General features: G+C 37.8%; 1 protein-coding gene across 1 annotated transcript in view; it reads right to left on the bottom strand.

Moving 5' to 3' along the window:
* Positions 1-14,834: 14,834 nt before the first annotated feature.
* Positions 14,835-16,661, bottom strand: part of LOC109469067 — a 35,545-nt gene continuing 33,718 nt past the window's right edge. Inside the window, exon 21 of the mRNA XM_019767453.1 lies at positions 14,835-14,857. Within this exon, the coding sequence (XP_019623012.1) occupies positions 14,835-14,857 (23 nt within the window). The remainder of the gene's footprint in view (positions 14,858-16,661) is intronic.

Below are 16,661 nucleotides of genomic sequence, written 5' to 3'. Positions count from 1 at the left end.
GAAGCTCAAATCTCTTGATCTAGGAAGGCCATTTTACAGCGGTGAAAGGGAGGAGAAAATCTCGCTGAGAGGCAGGATCAGTCGAGTCCCCATCAATAGTACCAGAGGAAGTCTTTGTCAAAGCAATTCGGCGCGCCCGCAAATAACTATCGCCGGAACACATCATCGAAGTGACGCTACAAGGTATTAGACTGGGGGAATCGGAAGCTTCAGCAGCCGTGCAGGCTGCCGTGCCGTATAATCGAATATGGGTAGAAAAATAGGGCAACATGGTCGTTCAATTACATAGCTGGGGGACATGAAAGACCCACACACTTGTTTTGAAGTCACATTAGGTGTAGGGAATAAGTAGATTTAATGGATTTTTGGTATCGATGAAAAGAGGTGATGTTTTCTTTTAAAGAAAATGAAAAAAGTTAATTGAGTTAGGTAAAAATTCTCGCGGAAAATAGTTTCTAAGTAATTTTTAAAGAGGGTGAAGAAAGTTTGGTTTCCTTTGAAAGTATTGCACGCTGCAGATTACAAAGATAACTAAGAGATCAGCTATGATAGACAGGAAGCTTAGGACACACATAATGATGAATAGGAATTGCCTCCACTCGGATTAGACGACCCCTCTGAGGCACCTCGTATAAGGCTGGAGGGAATTAATGGCAAGAACAGAAGATTTGGTACCGAATTGGCGTATGAATCAGAAAGATAAGAAGATGATAGGCAATTTCAGCACTACCAGGAGCACTCCTTTCAACCATCTAAAAAGGCTGGCTATTCGTTTCTCGTCTTTAAAGATACATTTGTACGTGGTTGATTCTGAGACAAATAAGATATACAGGAAGCGACATTAGTAGGTACACAATGTGTGTGACGGTGGGAGATAAAGGCTTACTTGGGAAAATCACATCACAAAGGTCATAAATGTATGATGGCGCTGGAGATTACTAGTGTACCATCAATCTACCATCAGGTCAGAATTAGATGGAAGTGGTTCGCTGTGCTGGTGGTATTAGGTTGGTATGGGGTCCGCTGGAACGTGAGCTACATACAGTCGCCGAGGCAGACACCGGTGTCCCCGGTAGTTCGAGGGCCAGAAACTTACAGACTGTATACAGAGTTATGATACATCACGTTTTTCATTCTCACAAAATCAATACTACACACATGCATCGGGTAATGTGTGAACATTTAGAATATATTATTTTCATTGTTCAGTGCAGTATTCTATGGCTCTTTGCAAATTAGTACTAATGATAGTTGCCATAAATGGCATCTAGCCCTTTTATGACCCGAGGATGGATAACGTATTATTGACAAAGAAAAAAAGCATCATGCTTTGAGACAATAGTTTGGAATACAACTCTAGAATTTCCAAAATATCTCTCTCAAAAAAGCTGGAATATTCAAATTATCAAGAACAGTAATATGACTGGAGACATTAGAAATAGCCCACCGACATTAACCTTAAGTTTACTGCCATTAATACGAAGAGTACCAGAAAAATTAGATAAAGAATAGCAGCTCGTAATTTCGGGTCGGGGCCTCCCGATACGACGTTGTATACATTTACCGTAGCCATGAATTGTCCCAAAGGAAAGAAAGGGCACTAGATTAAATTAACCCTTGCAACCAATACATCAAATTGGTAATTCATATCCCGTTGCGACCCTTCCCTACACACAATGACATCTTTCTCAACATTAAACTTATTGCTCATACGTCAACTCATGCAAGTAATTTGTCGCCATAGAAACGTAGGGACCATAGTTTGTTTATAAATGTTATCAAGAAGCGTGCCTTGCGCAATATCGTACAATACAATATAATCAAATTCATCTTAAACTGTAATTCAGATAACTCAGTGAACCACACTATATATGCATGGTGTGTTTCAATCTAGATGAATATCAGTAGTAGGGATGGGCTATCTTTCAGTGAGAAGATAAATTTTGTTATTAGTCGTTGTCAACATGATGTACTTGATAAAGAAATCAACATTTAGATAATGAATGTGGGTGTTGATCGAGCCAGATACAGTTGAACACTAACTCAATGAGCTGTAGACATCATGCTTGTCATCAGCACCTGTTCTTGCTTGATAACAACGCTAAATTAATCAAATGGAATTGTGAATGCTAAAAGTGATCCTCTATCTCCTTGAGGTCTTCGTGCGGATAGCATCCTGATACTACCCTTGGGAATGAATTGATGTAAAGTTTTCAGTGCATATCGTCTTACTAACACTTTCCTCTAACTTCTTTCTAAAGGAAAGGACGCTGTTTATAGAGTTGATGTTTTGACCATATCTACGTTTACCGATGGGAAACATATTGTTTTTGCTCAGTTTCTTCATCTTCTTCTTCTCCAAACAAATAAGATCAATGACCTGAACCAGACGTCTGTCACCATGGTAACTAGTGATGTGTTACATAATGTTGCAATATTATAGCAGGAGGGATTTAGTCTGCTGTCGCCATATATATGAATGTGTTTGAGTAAGAATTAACATAGAAATGTAACAATTGCCTTGCAAATGTTACCTTTCTAGTGATACATATATATTATGCACTACTGGTGGGGGAAATGTTCCCTTTTGTTTCCTTTCTGATATTTAGTTAGTCCGACTTGAGAAAAGTACTGCAGTCGAACAACGTCAACGTACGTCTTTATATATGGAATGTGCATACCAACACGGCATACCGATGTTAAGTTCACTTCGAGCTTACATAAACATTTGTAACTCTACACATGGGTGAGTGGTTGACATTTCCATGAAGGTATAAATAGCTGATAATTACAGCAGGTCGCCAAAGTCCCTAAAGAGATGTCAGAAGTAAACTATGGAGACATGTGTTTATTCACGACCTTTCCACTTTAGCATTAAAGAATGAAGTCATCCACACACTTTAATTTGTATTATATGCCAACTATGGTTCTTCATTTAATCTTAATCATATATCATTTACCAGCTACCATTTCATGTACGTAGTGATGTCTGTAACAGTATGCAAAGGATAGCTACATAAACAATGGAGATGCTCATGCAGATACAAAATGACATTGTATTCTTTAATGTTTTTCTTCCGGCTTTTCGAACCTTGAAGCATTTCCACTGTAGCTGCCACCATGTTTTCTTTTTAATTGCACATTCAAGGTCACGAGGGAAGAGGCTGTATGGATTACCTCTACGGAGAGACATCTCTATTGGGATGTCCTTACCGAGATAATTGCTTTGGGCCTTGTAGGATTCCGAGGGATAATTGTTTTACGTCACCTCTCTAAAATACACTAATCTGTTTTCTTTAGATATATATCCCTACCGTATTAGGTCGCAGCTTTTTTTTTGTTGGAACAGGGCAGATTATAGGAAGTCTATGACTTTGTTTTTTTTCCTTAGCCTTGTCCTTAAATGTACCGTTTTGGTAGATGCAAATTGTCTTGCCAGTTCATTTTATACCTATCTAATGCAATTACTCAATGGTTGGTGCGAGTCACTTTTGCTATATGTGTGTCGTCCTACGAATCACATTCATTTACATATCATCTTTCTAGAGTCACTGCTTTCATCAAGTTGAATATGGATGAAATATTTCATCTGACTATTTTGATACTTTTTTCCGTATGACCTGTCACGAAGAATCAAAATCGATATGGCATTAAAAAGTTTGGAAGTGTTTGATATGGATTCTATATGGATTGTAATGAGATGAAAATTGTGTTGTTATGAATTTATTTGTATAGCCCCAAACTGTTTGCCAAAATTTATTATTCTTGTATTGATGATTAATAGATGATATTATCAACCGAAAGTTGTTAATTGGATTCTTGATTGACATGTCTAAGTGAATCAGTATCTGGCCGCTGTTCCTTTTAAAGGCATCCAATGTAATTTTAGAGCGGCACAACTGTAAATATTCTGAATAAGGCAAACTGTATGATATTGACACATACTGCTTCACGTTAGCAAATTTCAATCAGTATTTCATACTCTGGGTTACGATTTGTATTTAAAACTGTACGACAAGCCTCAAGATGAGTCCTTTATTTTATGAGTTGTACCTTAAAAGTTAGCAAAGGGCCCTTCCTGTAACCATTTTCCGTCAGAATTTTGGTTATTTTTGCTCCATGATGGTAATAATGTAGTTTCAACTCACTAGATAAGTAACTAGAATATTGACTTTGAACAATTGGGTTTCCAAGCCCTAAAAACTGCACTGGATGCCAATGACGTAGTTGGATCTTCCAATAAAATCATTAGTAGTCAGAAGCCGGTGCTATGCTAACCGTAAGTCCTGTCTAACTTGGCAACTGCAGTTTAACTCTTCAGTCGTATAACTTTATGGCCCATGTCCAACTGCGTCGGAAGCAATTGAGTTGAAAATTGGCATAGCAAGGGACTTTGTACAGACAAAGAATTATCATCAACAGCGCCAACTTAAATTATGAATAAAGTTTGATGAAATTGATTTGGTGGCAAGGTAACTGAATATTTATTTTTTCAAGCAGTAAACTTCATCACTACATATAGGCAGAACTCCAGTCTGAATCTCTGAAGAAGGTGTCTGACAGACACCGAAATGTAAGCAAGGTAGGAACTTTTGGTTGTATAAAAAAGACCCCTTATATCCTATACTTAACTTTACCGACCTGATGAAAAGTTCTATTTTCGAAACTTCATTACTTGAAATAGGATAACATGATTATATTATGTTTATTATTTGTGCTTGTTGCTTGTTTTGTGCTTTTTTTAAAGTCAGCTAGACTAAGCCAGCTCTGCAAATATACAAATGGCATTTCAAAACCCATTCATCAATTATTTATGAATTTGGAGATTTAAGTCAATGTTTCAATTGGTGTCTTACGATATATTAAGAATTTGTCATGGGATGCATATTGTATTTTCCTCAACCCTCAAAGTAAACCTACGCACGCTATCAGCATTAAGAGCATTCCCTGCTAGATGTGGTCTCGTTTACTGTTATGACAGAAATATGTCTCCAGAGAGACATATTGAGCGAAATTGATGCGTTAAGTGCGTAATATATACATTTAATTCCACCCAATACGGCAAGGCGTAGGGCACCACAGGAAAGTGAATAATGTAATTTCACCGTCACCTTCGTGACTCATCTAATTGACGCTTGGTGGGGATATAATTATACCCATTTGAGTAATACCCCTGTGTTTGCAGCTAATTTTCATTACTTTGCATTTTCAGATACATTCTAATGAAAATGAATACAAAATAAACAGAGCATAATATACATTTAAATCTTTCTGAAATCCTTGTTCAGTCAACTACGAACCAATACATACGAATTGAATTTTGTTACCTATATTGATTGCTTTTGAATAATTTCATTAAGGAAAGAATTCAAATTTTGTATTAAAAAGTTTCTACAGCCATTACAACCACTGCCTTGTTGGAACCCTGGATTCTTTTTTGATAACGTAATCAAATCTATGCGATCAACAAGGTCTTTTCCATGATCGCTTGGCTGCCTTTTAATACCAGACATAGTTGGCCTTTGATCACGTATTCGACAAAAATTAATATGTATCCTGTTGGGTCATATGCTGTGTTTTCAGCATCAATCAAGGGATTTGGTGATGAGCAAGGAGGTCTGCTTTAATCAGCTGGTCCCGGATGATCGGCTTAGATAATCTCCCAGGGGATTATCCTGTCTTTCGGCAATCTGTAGTGAACGACCTTATACAGCCCTGTACTTATCTACAGACGCCGGGAAGGTCAAATATAAGCACAATTAAATAATAGAAACATTTGATCTTAAGCTTGATTAAGTAGCACCGTATGTGGTGCATTGGGATAAGAATCTGTACAACACTGCATTAAGTAGTACTAGGTAGATTGACAAAAATATACGAACAATCATAAAAGCTACTGATGCGTTTAGAGAAATTATCCATAAAAGCCTCTGCAGTGAACCAATATGTTCAATAGTTCAATATGATGTACTTTACTGGTCACTTCTATAATGTACATCGTAAAAAAAGAACATCATTGACTGTGCTATCTACATTTAATTTCTTGAATTTGTAGATATGCCTTTCGAATTACGAGCAGATCCGTATCGAGAACAATTGATTTTCGGAAGAACCACCACACCAGTTGGCATGTCACCATGTTATCGCTACACTTTGGCAACTTTTGGCGACAGCCCACCATTGGGCAGATGCTGGATATTGAATATCGCTCAGTCTCAATCGTATACCGAATACAATACGACCCTGGTTGCATAACGTATACCGATGGCGCTCTTATTCATGCGATTGATCGGACAGGCAGAAACCGATGCTGTGGGATTCTCATTAGACACACTTGAGAAAACTGTCCACCTGTCCTCCGCATCGGGTAATACTTTTCCACGAGGCTATTCCTTATCCATCAAGTCATATTGATTCTACACCAGATATGATGATAGTTTTCTTGTTATCATGTTCTTTTATAAATCAATCAGAGAGGAAGGGGCGACGACCCGAATTAAAGGCAGAGTCATTTGCCGAATTCAAACGGTCACATAGCGGTCAAAAAGGATTATCATTAATATTGTTATAAATTCATGTTCATGTGTATCCTTAAAGTTCAAGGCTATATGAGGTTGAGAAAAAACACTGTAATGATGCTGCAATAGTTCTAGCAGCAGCGAAATTCTATCCCCATCCAAGCATCTAACTATGTGCAATACGGTCTGGTTACCGTTATAATCATTACTGAATACTGCTTTAAATTTGAAGTGAATTACCGTCTTTCTCAACATGAAAAAGTCAATCCCAGCTGTCTCATGACGGGGATGATTAACCTCCCCCTTTGACGTCCGCATACATCACAGGTGGAGTCGAAGGATGAAACACGAGATTCTCAGGCAGATTATCTACATCAATGAGAAACAGACCGTCAATCCTTGTCCAATAGTGGTTCACTGTAGTCCTCAGTGTGTCGCCTGGAGTGGGTCTTGGTACGTTCGGACAGCTTTGGGCTAAAATCACAAAGGGCATTGATGCACAGAAACTGACAACTATCATCGCAGGAAATGGAAAATGTTTCTGTGATTTGTCTTTGAAGGAAGATTATAATGTTTAAGTAGAAGATGCCGACAGCTGGTTCTTGGTACGTTTGGACTGCTTTGGGTTGATATCATACAGGTCTACCCTTGCATTGATGCACAGGAACTGACAACTAGTATCGTAGGAAATGAAATATGTTTCTGTGATGATTTGTCTTTGAAGGAAGATTTTTCATGTTTAAGTTGAAGATGCAGACAGCTGCCTGCTCCGCTGACAAGGCTGGCTTGAAACCCTGTCTACAAATAACCATTCGTAGCTTTGGGAAAATGACAGCCCTGAGACGGAATTCGACCGGTTACGACTTTATTTGTCTTTCCCAAGAATGACAGAGATCGGACCACTCATGTCTACAAAGAATGTATCAATGCCGCATGTAAATGGGATTATGGGAACATTCGTACAGCAGTTTCAGCAATCGGCAATACCCAACGTTTTGTGATATAATAGTGCCGATTTCAAAGCAGAATTAAATGTCATCTGCCTCTGCGTCAATGGTTTCTAGTGCAGAATCTAAAATATCAGAGATGTCCACCGTGAGATACTAGAAGTACATATCACTCTTCAGACTAGCCTGAGGTGCCGTGAAAGATACGTCTCATTCGTCTTGGACAGCGAACCACCCAAGTCTTGTTGTCCTGTCTAAGTCTCTTTTACTGCGTTATAGGAAAGGTAGGCAAGCGCCACAAGGCAGTATCAACAGGGATCCTTTGAATAATCCCGTTGTAAAGTTTCGCTATAGCAAAAGGGCTACACTGAAGTCATTAATACCATATTGTGTATGCATTCTTAGTAGTAAAAACTTCGAAGGTCGTTCGAAAGTTTCTATTGTTTATCTAAATAATTATCTAAAAAAATTAATCGGGTTTTCTGCAGAACTATGTTCTGTCATGTAATGTACACCTGTGAGGAAGATTTATTACATATGGCAAATATCTAAATTGCAAATGTGGTGAGATTTGAATTTCTAGCAGTCACGAACGGTGAGTAACCGGGTGTCAGGTTTGATGGATTCGATGTGGAAGATGAATTGGAGAGCAAAAACAAATTGCATCCACTCAAATGAAATGATCCCATAGAGGCACTTCGTCTAACCCTGAAGGGCATTACTAGGACGAATTACAGATCCGGTACTTCCGGAAGTATGAATCAAAAATGCTTGAGAATTACTGGTTCGTGTAATATCTATACATTAACCGGCACTATTATTACTACTTATGATATTTACTTCAAGGAGTTTTTCTTGCATGCAGAGTATTGTGATATGCATATTTATTTCTACACTTGATTTCAGGATTGCAGGATACATTTGATACATAAGTCATCACATACATTTGATACTGTAGAAGTTTGCTTTGGGGTATCATTGCGACAAGGTGCTAAGTAAGTAAGCAAGCAAGATCAAACCCACTCTCCTTACATCATAACACTTTGCCTTTAGCGGTTGGAAATGACAACTTTACAAATGGACTAAATGGCAGAAAGCCCGGTGCTAGTGAAGATTGCACGTTGAGAAAGTTCAAAGATGAAAGCAGAGCCAAGGAAATGATACTTGGTACGTTCGGAAAGCATGTGGTGCTGGAGGTCATACTACGGTACTATCAATCTTCAAGCAGTTCAAAATTGGACGGCAGCAGTATTAGAAAGCTAATGCCTTAGGTTGTAGAAATCCTTCATACGTGAGTCACATAAGCATCTATTGCAGCGTGTAGCTCAAGGTTAAAACCTTGGACTTGTCATCCTGCTACCGCATGGTGCAGAGGATCTTAGGAATACCTTTTAGACGGATCGATACACACCATATTCTACATCATTTCATTTATTGGACCCATGCTATAGTTATCCATTAGATATTAGGAGTTAGGATATCATTGAAGATTGCCACAGGTATGAACTCTTCAACTTGAGGATCTATGATATTTTAATACACGTTACCATAATTCCTTAACCATGTCAATCTCCGGATTGCCTTCGACATAAGCTAATGTTGCCTCCTGGTTAATGTAGCTATAAATTTCAGCCAATGCAATTGCACAAATGCACGATTTTAAATAAATATATTAAAAAGGCGTTTTCTTATTTTCAGATCTAACGGAGCTCCAATCAAGCAAGGAGCTTAAAATATATATTTTTAAGCTCCTTGAATCCAGTACGAAGTACTTCCTCAATAGAAACAAAACCATATGGAAGAACTGGTTGTTGCAATGCTGTTTGACTTTTTGGCATGACGATAGGATCGATTAGCAAACTGGGTCGCAAGGCAAGCATAGTGCTGCAGTAGCCTTATATAGCTCCTGTCATTTGTAATCATTCATCATCTAATGTGCAATGCCCGCTGTCTGCACTTAGTCAACCCATACATTATTCACAAGCAGAAGAAAGGGGGTGTGATCCAATTAACCCCTGGAAATGATACAAATACTTCAACTTTGCAGTCCATATTCCGTTGCGACCTTTCTGCTTAAAATGACATTTCTCTTAACATGACACTTATTGCTCATTCATCAAATTCTTCTTTTCAATATTTCATAGTTGAAATGACTACCTTTTGTTGAAGATGGATGGTATTGGTTCCTACAGAAAATGCTAAGATGTTTATTAGGTGTTTGTTCTCCACCATGTGATCATTACGTAAGTATTGTCTGCCTTGCTGGATGTTTTAACCTTTCAGTATTGTCAGTATAATTTGTTCAAAGCACATTTCTCATCAGGTCAATGCTAGTTGTTAATATTTGTAATAAAACGATTATGAAATATTGACTTTAACGTGCTGTGATTAAGCTTACAACGTGGTTTGAAGGTATTGTTTTAAGAACGGTCTTACCATGAATGTGTATTTAAATGGGGGATAGTACACAAGAAAAATATATTTTTTTATCTTTATTTTTTTAATATGATATTCGATCGCCTAACATATAGTCATACTCATACATATATAATGCTATTTGTACTTTTTTATATTTATTGAGCACTTATGAGCGTAATGCCTGGGATTCAGAAAATAGTTTCTGGCAAATTTATAAAAGACGAAACTTTAATCGATAGGTGCAAGATTTAGTTTCATAAAACCCCTGATTGGGCACGAAGCACGGCATTATGGCTTTTTGTAACAATGCACAAAATGACAGTGACGTAGGGCGCTTAAATACTGTGACCTTCCTAGGGTTAAAGATAATGAATACAATGCGCACATAAACACACAAATTGACAGGTGAAACTGATTAATATTAATAGCATATTGCCGACGAGGTGCCTGTTTTTACCTGATAGCATTTGTAAAATGAACATGGCGTCAGATACTTAATGACCCTTTTGTATCTTTTAAGTCATTGCTTCATAGAGGATGAAGTATTGTCGATAGACGTTGGCTCTTATGGAAATAGCTAATAATGTTTAATGCCATCAGTTATTTACCACAACCCAAGAAATAAATACTATTCAATTTTTTTTCTTCACAGGCATACAAAATATTATGTCTACTTATGATGTTAAAATTAGCAACAGATGCTGAAAACTAAAGTAAATGATTACTTTTACACTCTTATACAAATAAAATTGTGAAAATGACAACTTTTGGGGAATAGTATTCAAAAGTATTCATCATCATATATATAGCATTAAATTATTACAAAAAATATATCAAATAGGGCACTTGCACATGTAATAGCGGTTTCTGCTTTAAGCCTTATTAAACTGTATTTTTTAAAAACATTGAAATTTAATGTGAAGTAACACGATTAGATATTTCTTTGTACTTCGGTTGTGAAAACTGTGTACTTTTTTTTCAAACAGTGACCTAGGTAACGGGCATGGTTTGTTACTTCAACATACATAAAAAAATGCATAAAAAAGTCACTAAAATATACATGGTAAAACCCAAATCCTTATGATCTCGTTTCAATCAGGTTTAAGCATAGCACGGCGTCTGCAAGATAATCCGGATCAATCATTCAGCATGTTTTAATCTTTGGAAGCTTTAAAGGGATGATCCCATCTGCCACATGGTGGGGATGATTAAGCTCCTTCCTGACCGTTTTGACGTCCGCGTACATCACAGGTGGAGTCAAAGGACGCTGTCAGGATGAAACACGAGACTTTTAGGCGTCAGTGAAAAACCGCCTGCCGATACCCTGTGGTGAAGAAATCAGAAAGAACTACTTGCTGGCAGGATGCTTTGACAGTTAACCTAATATGGCCTACGAACGTCTAATATACGCATGTTTATATCACTTAATGACTTATTCAGATTCGAATGCTCCACGTACCAATGGGGACGACTCTAAATAATATTTTTGTTTACATGCAACAATAATTATTGTAATATTTACGTTAACAACACCAGTAGTTTTTCTGTAGTTCCTTAGAAACCCGCCATGAGGCCCATGATTGCTGTAGACAGTTGGTTTGCAGACACCGGCCTATCTGCATACCAAATGCCAACTTCTTCTGTAATACCGTCCACAAATAACGATGCCTACCCGCAAACCCTAAACCTCACCAACAAATTTCACCGAAGAAAAAACCCTTTTGGAAAATTTAAGAAAGTCTACAAAAATCCCTGTAGATACGAAAAAATCATAAATAGGAAAGCATTATGCAGTTAGGGGTCTTAACAGACGAATTCACCATATGCGGTAAATTGAAGACATTTAATCTCAGCATGTTTGTAGGGACCATTATTTGATCCCATTACCAGATTGACCTTCCATAGAAGTTCAGGGAAATATAGACCAGTAGGACATGTTTACTGTAAGAGTGATGGTGTTATCCCGATGTAATGCTGGTGGAATGTTTAGAGATGAACGCTCGTCTCAGAAAAAATAGCACAAAATGGCCTTGTGGCCAGAATATCGTCGTTGATCTTATGATATATACATTTCTGAGGTGGCGGAATTATATATATATTTACAATTGCATATACATTTCTGAGGTGGCTGATTTATACAATTGCATAATTTTTACACATTTCTGAGGTGGCGGATTTATACAATTGTATATGCATTTCTAAGGTGGTGGATATATACAATTCCATATACATTTCTGAGGTGGTGGATTTATACAATACCATATACATTTCTGAGGTGGCAGATATATACAATTGCATATACATTTCTAAAGGTGGCTGCTTCGAGGGAGGACATTTTAAAAATATTTTAAAATCATTAGTGGGACTTCTCAGGGAATAAGAAATGTTCCAAGATGCGTAGACACAATGTGTTTACCTTGTGTATGATAATAAGAGGGAAACAGACAATTTTCTTCATCGATGATGAAGACAGAAATCTTTTGACCAAACTCATTGATTGTCCTAATACTTTTCCCAGTTGGCTACTTTCACGCCAAATCAAAGCTTTTCTTCCACATTCTGCACTGCTTGTCTCAGCTAAATCAGTAGGTGGATTTCCTGTGTATGATCGAGAGCAGTGCGATTTTGTAAAAGGTTTATCCACAGGCTACAGAGAGAATGTTTCGACCTGTGTCTATTTTGGCCCCTTCATCCAGGTCCTTGATGGTGTAAGTTATGATTCCCTCAAAGAGTTCTGGGTCTCCACGTAACAACTTTTAATTATTAAAAGTCTCAAACCATTAAAGCCTCTGTTACCATATTCAAGGATGTCATGAAACAAGACAGCGGCCTTGTTTCTTTTAGTGACACAGGAAATCATTGATGAATATATAATGTAATTTCATGTTCTGAAAAATTGATACCTGCCGGTGTCCTTGGATACCTAAAAGAAAGTCCGTGTGGTTGATTAAAAGACAGAGATACCAGGCTGGGATTGTCTACCGTTCTGTCATTGTTTCTATAGATATACATGTACCTGGGTGGTCATACAAGCCGATAAAAGGTATCTGTTTCTTACACTCACACCTGGTTATTAATTCAACGTTTTCTGCAAAATACAATTATACTATAAACTTCAGTGTGTACACAGTTAGGTTTTTATCCCCAAGAGATTGATGTAAAGTATTGTCTTTAAGTTGCGTTTGTCATTCTCTATGTTTGTTTGTGGCCTCCATTGTTAGGATCGGATGTAATGTATTGTCTACCTCATGTGGTTGCAATGTTTATTTCATGAAAACTATGGATACAGGCATGTACATGTACATGTTTGCAGCAAGGACATCTGTGCGCTTCAGTATATGTATATGACAGTCGATATCATGTAAGATACGAAAATATCAGCCATACAGCAAGTCTTTGGTTCTGTTTCTAACAATGATCTAGCTTTAATTTCCTGGTCTATAAAATCAGGGTAAACACAAACAACTTGATTTTCCTCGTGCAAGAGAAGGTTATTTGAAATTCAAAACTATACAACATATTTTTTGTCTCATAAAACATGTTGCTAGATTAACAAGTATATAATGTTCATAAAGAAGGGAAGTTCTCCTAGCTCTTTCAAAGTACATGTATAGCGTTCTTTAAGATATACAACAAAATCTCTTTGATATGCGCAAAGGACAATACTGTACATACAGTGAAACATTTTATCCATCATCATATACCTTTTCCCCTAAAATGCATGCCAAATCTTTACTCAACGTCATTATCATTTATTACTTACATAAGATAAAACTTTGCTACCATATGATCATCGCTTATTCCATGTTTCCCCTAGTACATTAATAAGAGAGACCTGTCCATCAGGGAAAATAGAGGGTTATGTACAAAATTATATTTTAAACCTCATCGATACTAAGTTAGCTCTGCTACCTGTACATTTTACATTACATAACGTAATGCGTCACATACATTTTATAAATTATTTTTGTCCCTTTAACAGTTTTTCTTTTTCAGTCACTAACATGCATGTAACATGCGACTGCTCTATATTCAACTGGCTTACTACTAAGTATCACGCCTCCATACTTACCGACAGCTGTAAAACATATTATTAAGAAACACTACTTCTATGAATTTCTGTGTCGTTGTCCACGTACAATTTCATTCAACCTGCTGTATATAGTGATTAGTGCGTTTGACCAGCGACCATATTCACTCAGCTCTTACAACGTTAAACGCCTGTCAGAGTAAGTGTCCCTACATTCTGCCTGGGGGCTATCTTCTGTTCTACCGTACAAGGTAGGTTTAGCAGATAAACCGATGCCATACTGATGGTTAGACTCTGCCATATTGATATTATTCAGGCTAGAGTATTGTTGACAAGAACTGCTCCATGATTTGTTTGCTAATTGCCCTCTAGTGCCTGTCGTTTCTTGTATTAAATCATTAGCGTGGAACGGAAGATTCAGATAATCATCAACCATTGTGTACGATGGATTGTTAAACAGGCAAGTAATTTCTGGCATCGTGTCTGTAGTTTCTAAAGAGTCTACATTTTGAGGAGGCGTGTTTTGAAAATGCCCATTTTGATGTTTGGAAATGTGCTTCCGTATTACTACTGCCAGAACGAGAAGAAAAATAGGAACAGATGTAATAATGATTGCTATTGTGGGTGCTTTAGGGAAACTAGCGATTCGTTGTCCACTGCCAATTCCTGGCTCAAAAGTAACCGGTTCATATTCTTTTGTTTCGGTCGACAAAAGCAGTACAGTCGACGATCTGGTTTGAGCTGTATTTAAAATAACTATGTGGGTGGCATCTTTTACATTATATTTCATGGTCGTTGTTTTCTGTTCGCTGAGGCAAGCGTGTAGGTTAGCCTTGTGTAATGGAACGCCCTTCAGGTATTCAGGGCTGCTGCATTTTGGTACACCTACAAGAGCAAATTCAACAAAGAACGCGTCGTTCTTTACATCAGGAGCACCGGTACACCTGGAAAACCAACACAGTGAAAAAGCAAGGGCTCTATCTGCCAACCAGGACAGACGGCAATCACAGTGTAGTGGATTCCCTCGAATATACCTTCGCCCTCCCCACTGAGAACTCGGAGAAGATATGCCTAGGTCTGCCTCTGAGATCGTTGTCAGCTTGTTGTAGGCTACATGTAACCAAAAGGAAGTTCTCGGGCCACTTGCATTGACAGCAAGATCAAGGTTTACAGAAGTCAGCTGATTAAACGACAAGTCAATGAAATTAAGATATTTCATATCCTTTAGAGATTCCCATGGGAATGATGTAATGAGATTGTGACTGAGATTTAGTGTGTTGACGAACGCAAGACCAGATAAGTCCTCGATTGTTTGGATTTGGTTATGTGGAAGGTTAACCTTGATAACGAGGTGTGGCATATGAGCTGGTAGACTTGTTATGTTAGAGTTCGGGCAGTCAATCTCTGTGATGTGCCCCTTCCTAACGTAACATCGGGATGGAAATAAACTGCTCGAGTTTTTACTTGTTGTTACTTGCATAACAATAATCAACACAAAACATCTCATCATCATCGTTGAAGTTAAGGGATGACGTAAATTATGTAATATCGACGAAAATTACGACTAACCCTATGAGTCAATACCACCTATTTTGGTACAACCTTTTTTGCTCTAGACAAACGATTTTAAGGTTGATAATATGGTGTGTTGCTCTGATGTTGATCTGCACGATGGCACCAACGTACAACACGTACAACCTGCAGTAACATAATTTACACAGACAATAAGTCATGACAGAGGTTTCAACTATTGGTCCTTCAAACAAATGATAACAGCATATGTCCAGTTAACGTCCATTCAGCGAATACGCACACACACACACACACACACACACACACACACACACACACACACATATATATGTACACACACAAACACACACACACATATATATATGTACACACACACACACACACACACACACACACATATATATATATATATATATGTGTGTGTGTGTGTGTGTGTGTGTGTGTGTGTGCGTATGTGTGTGTGCAACGTCAATGGTATCGAAAACAGCCTATAACCCCGAAGGGCAAAGTAAATGCGATTTGCACAATCAATGATTACTGAACTACAAATAAGATACATCACTTTTATGTTTCAGGCACCCCGAGACTCGTGAATGTACATGTGGGTGAAATGTATGGGGAAATAATTGCAATAATATGATAATGAACAAAAAAAAATGAAAACTTACCAACTGCTATCAGCCACAACCAGACGAGTAAGGCTGAAGATGTTTCTCACTGAAGCTGGGTGTGAGGTCTTTGTCGCGTGGTCAGTATACAGCATGCAGATTGTTTTCTTAACTTCCTGTAAAAAAAATCAGTTTTTTTAGAACTTAGCAAGCGAGCAAGTGGCTGGGTGCACAAAGGTTACTACTGGTTCCTAAGAATAACAGACAAAAATTCAAGAGCTTAATATATAATGCAAACAACTTTTACCACTAAGATACACCAAAACAAAGAGTTAATCTTCGTCGTCTTTTACAGAATGTTTCCCATCACTCACAGGATGTGAAGATACTTAATAAGTTTATTTAAGAAGCCAGTAACATACCTCAGCGAATAAGGTTTGTCGTCTTGACACCACTCCGAAATTCTCTCTGCCTTAACTCTTGGACAGTACTTCTGGTATAAAGAAAAAAGGTCGACTTCTCTTAATAATTAAGGTCGTGGCCTTTGGTCATTGGCTAGTTCCTTTCGACCAATGGCACAACTTCCTCAAGCTTGACAGGACACTGC

This window comes from Branchiostoma belcheri, unplaced genomic scaffold (genome assembly GCF_001625305.1).
Source record: "Branchiostoma belcheri isolate BF01 breed outbred unplaced genomic scaffold, Haploidv18h27 scaffold20, whole genome shotgun sequence".
Lineage (NCBI taxonomy): Eukaryota > Metazoa > Chordata > Leptocardii > Amphioxiformes > Branchiostomatidae > Branchiostoma > Branchiostoma belcheri.
Note: the sequence above shows the minus strand (reverse complement) of the source record. Positions and strands in the feature narration are given on the sequence as shown.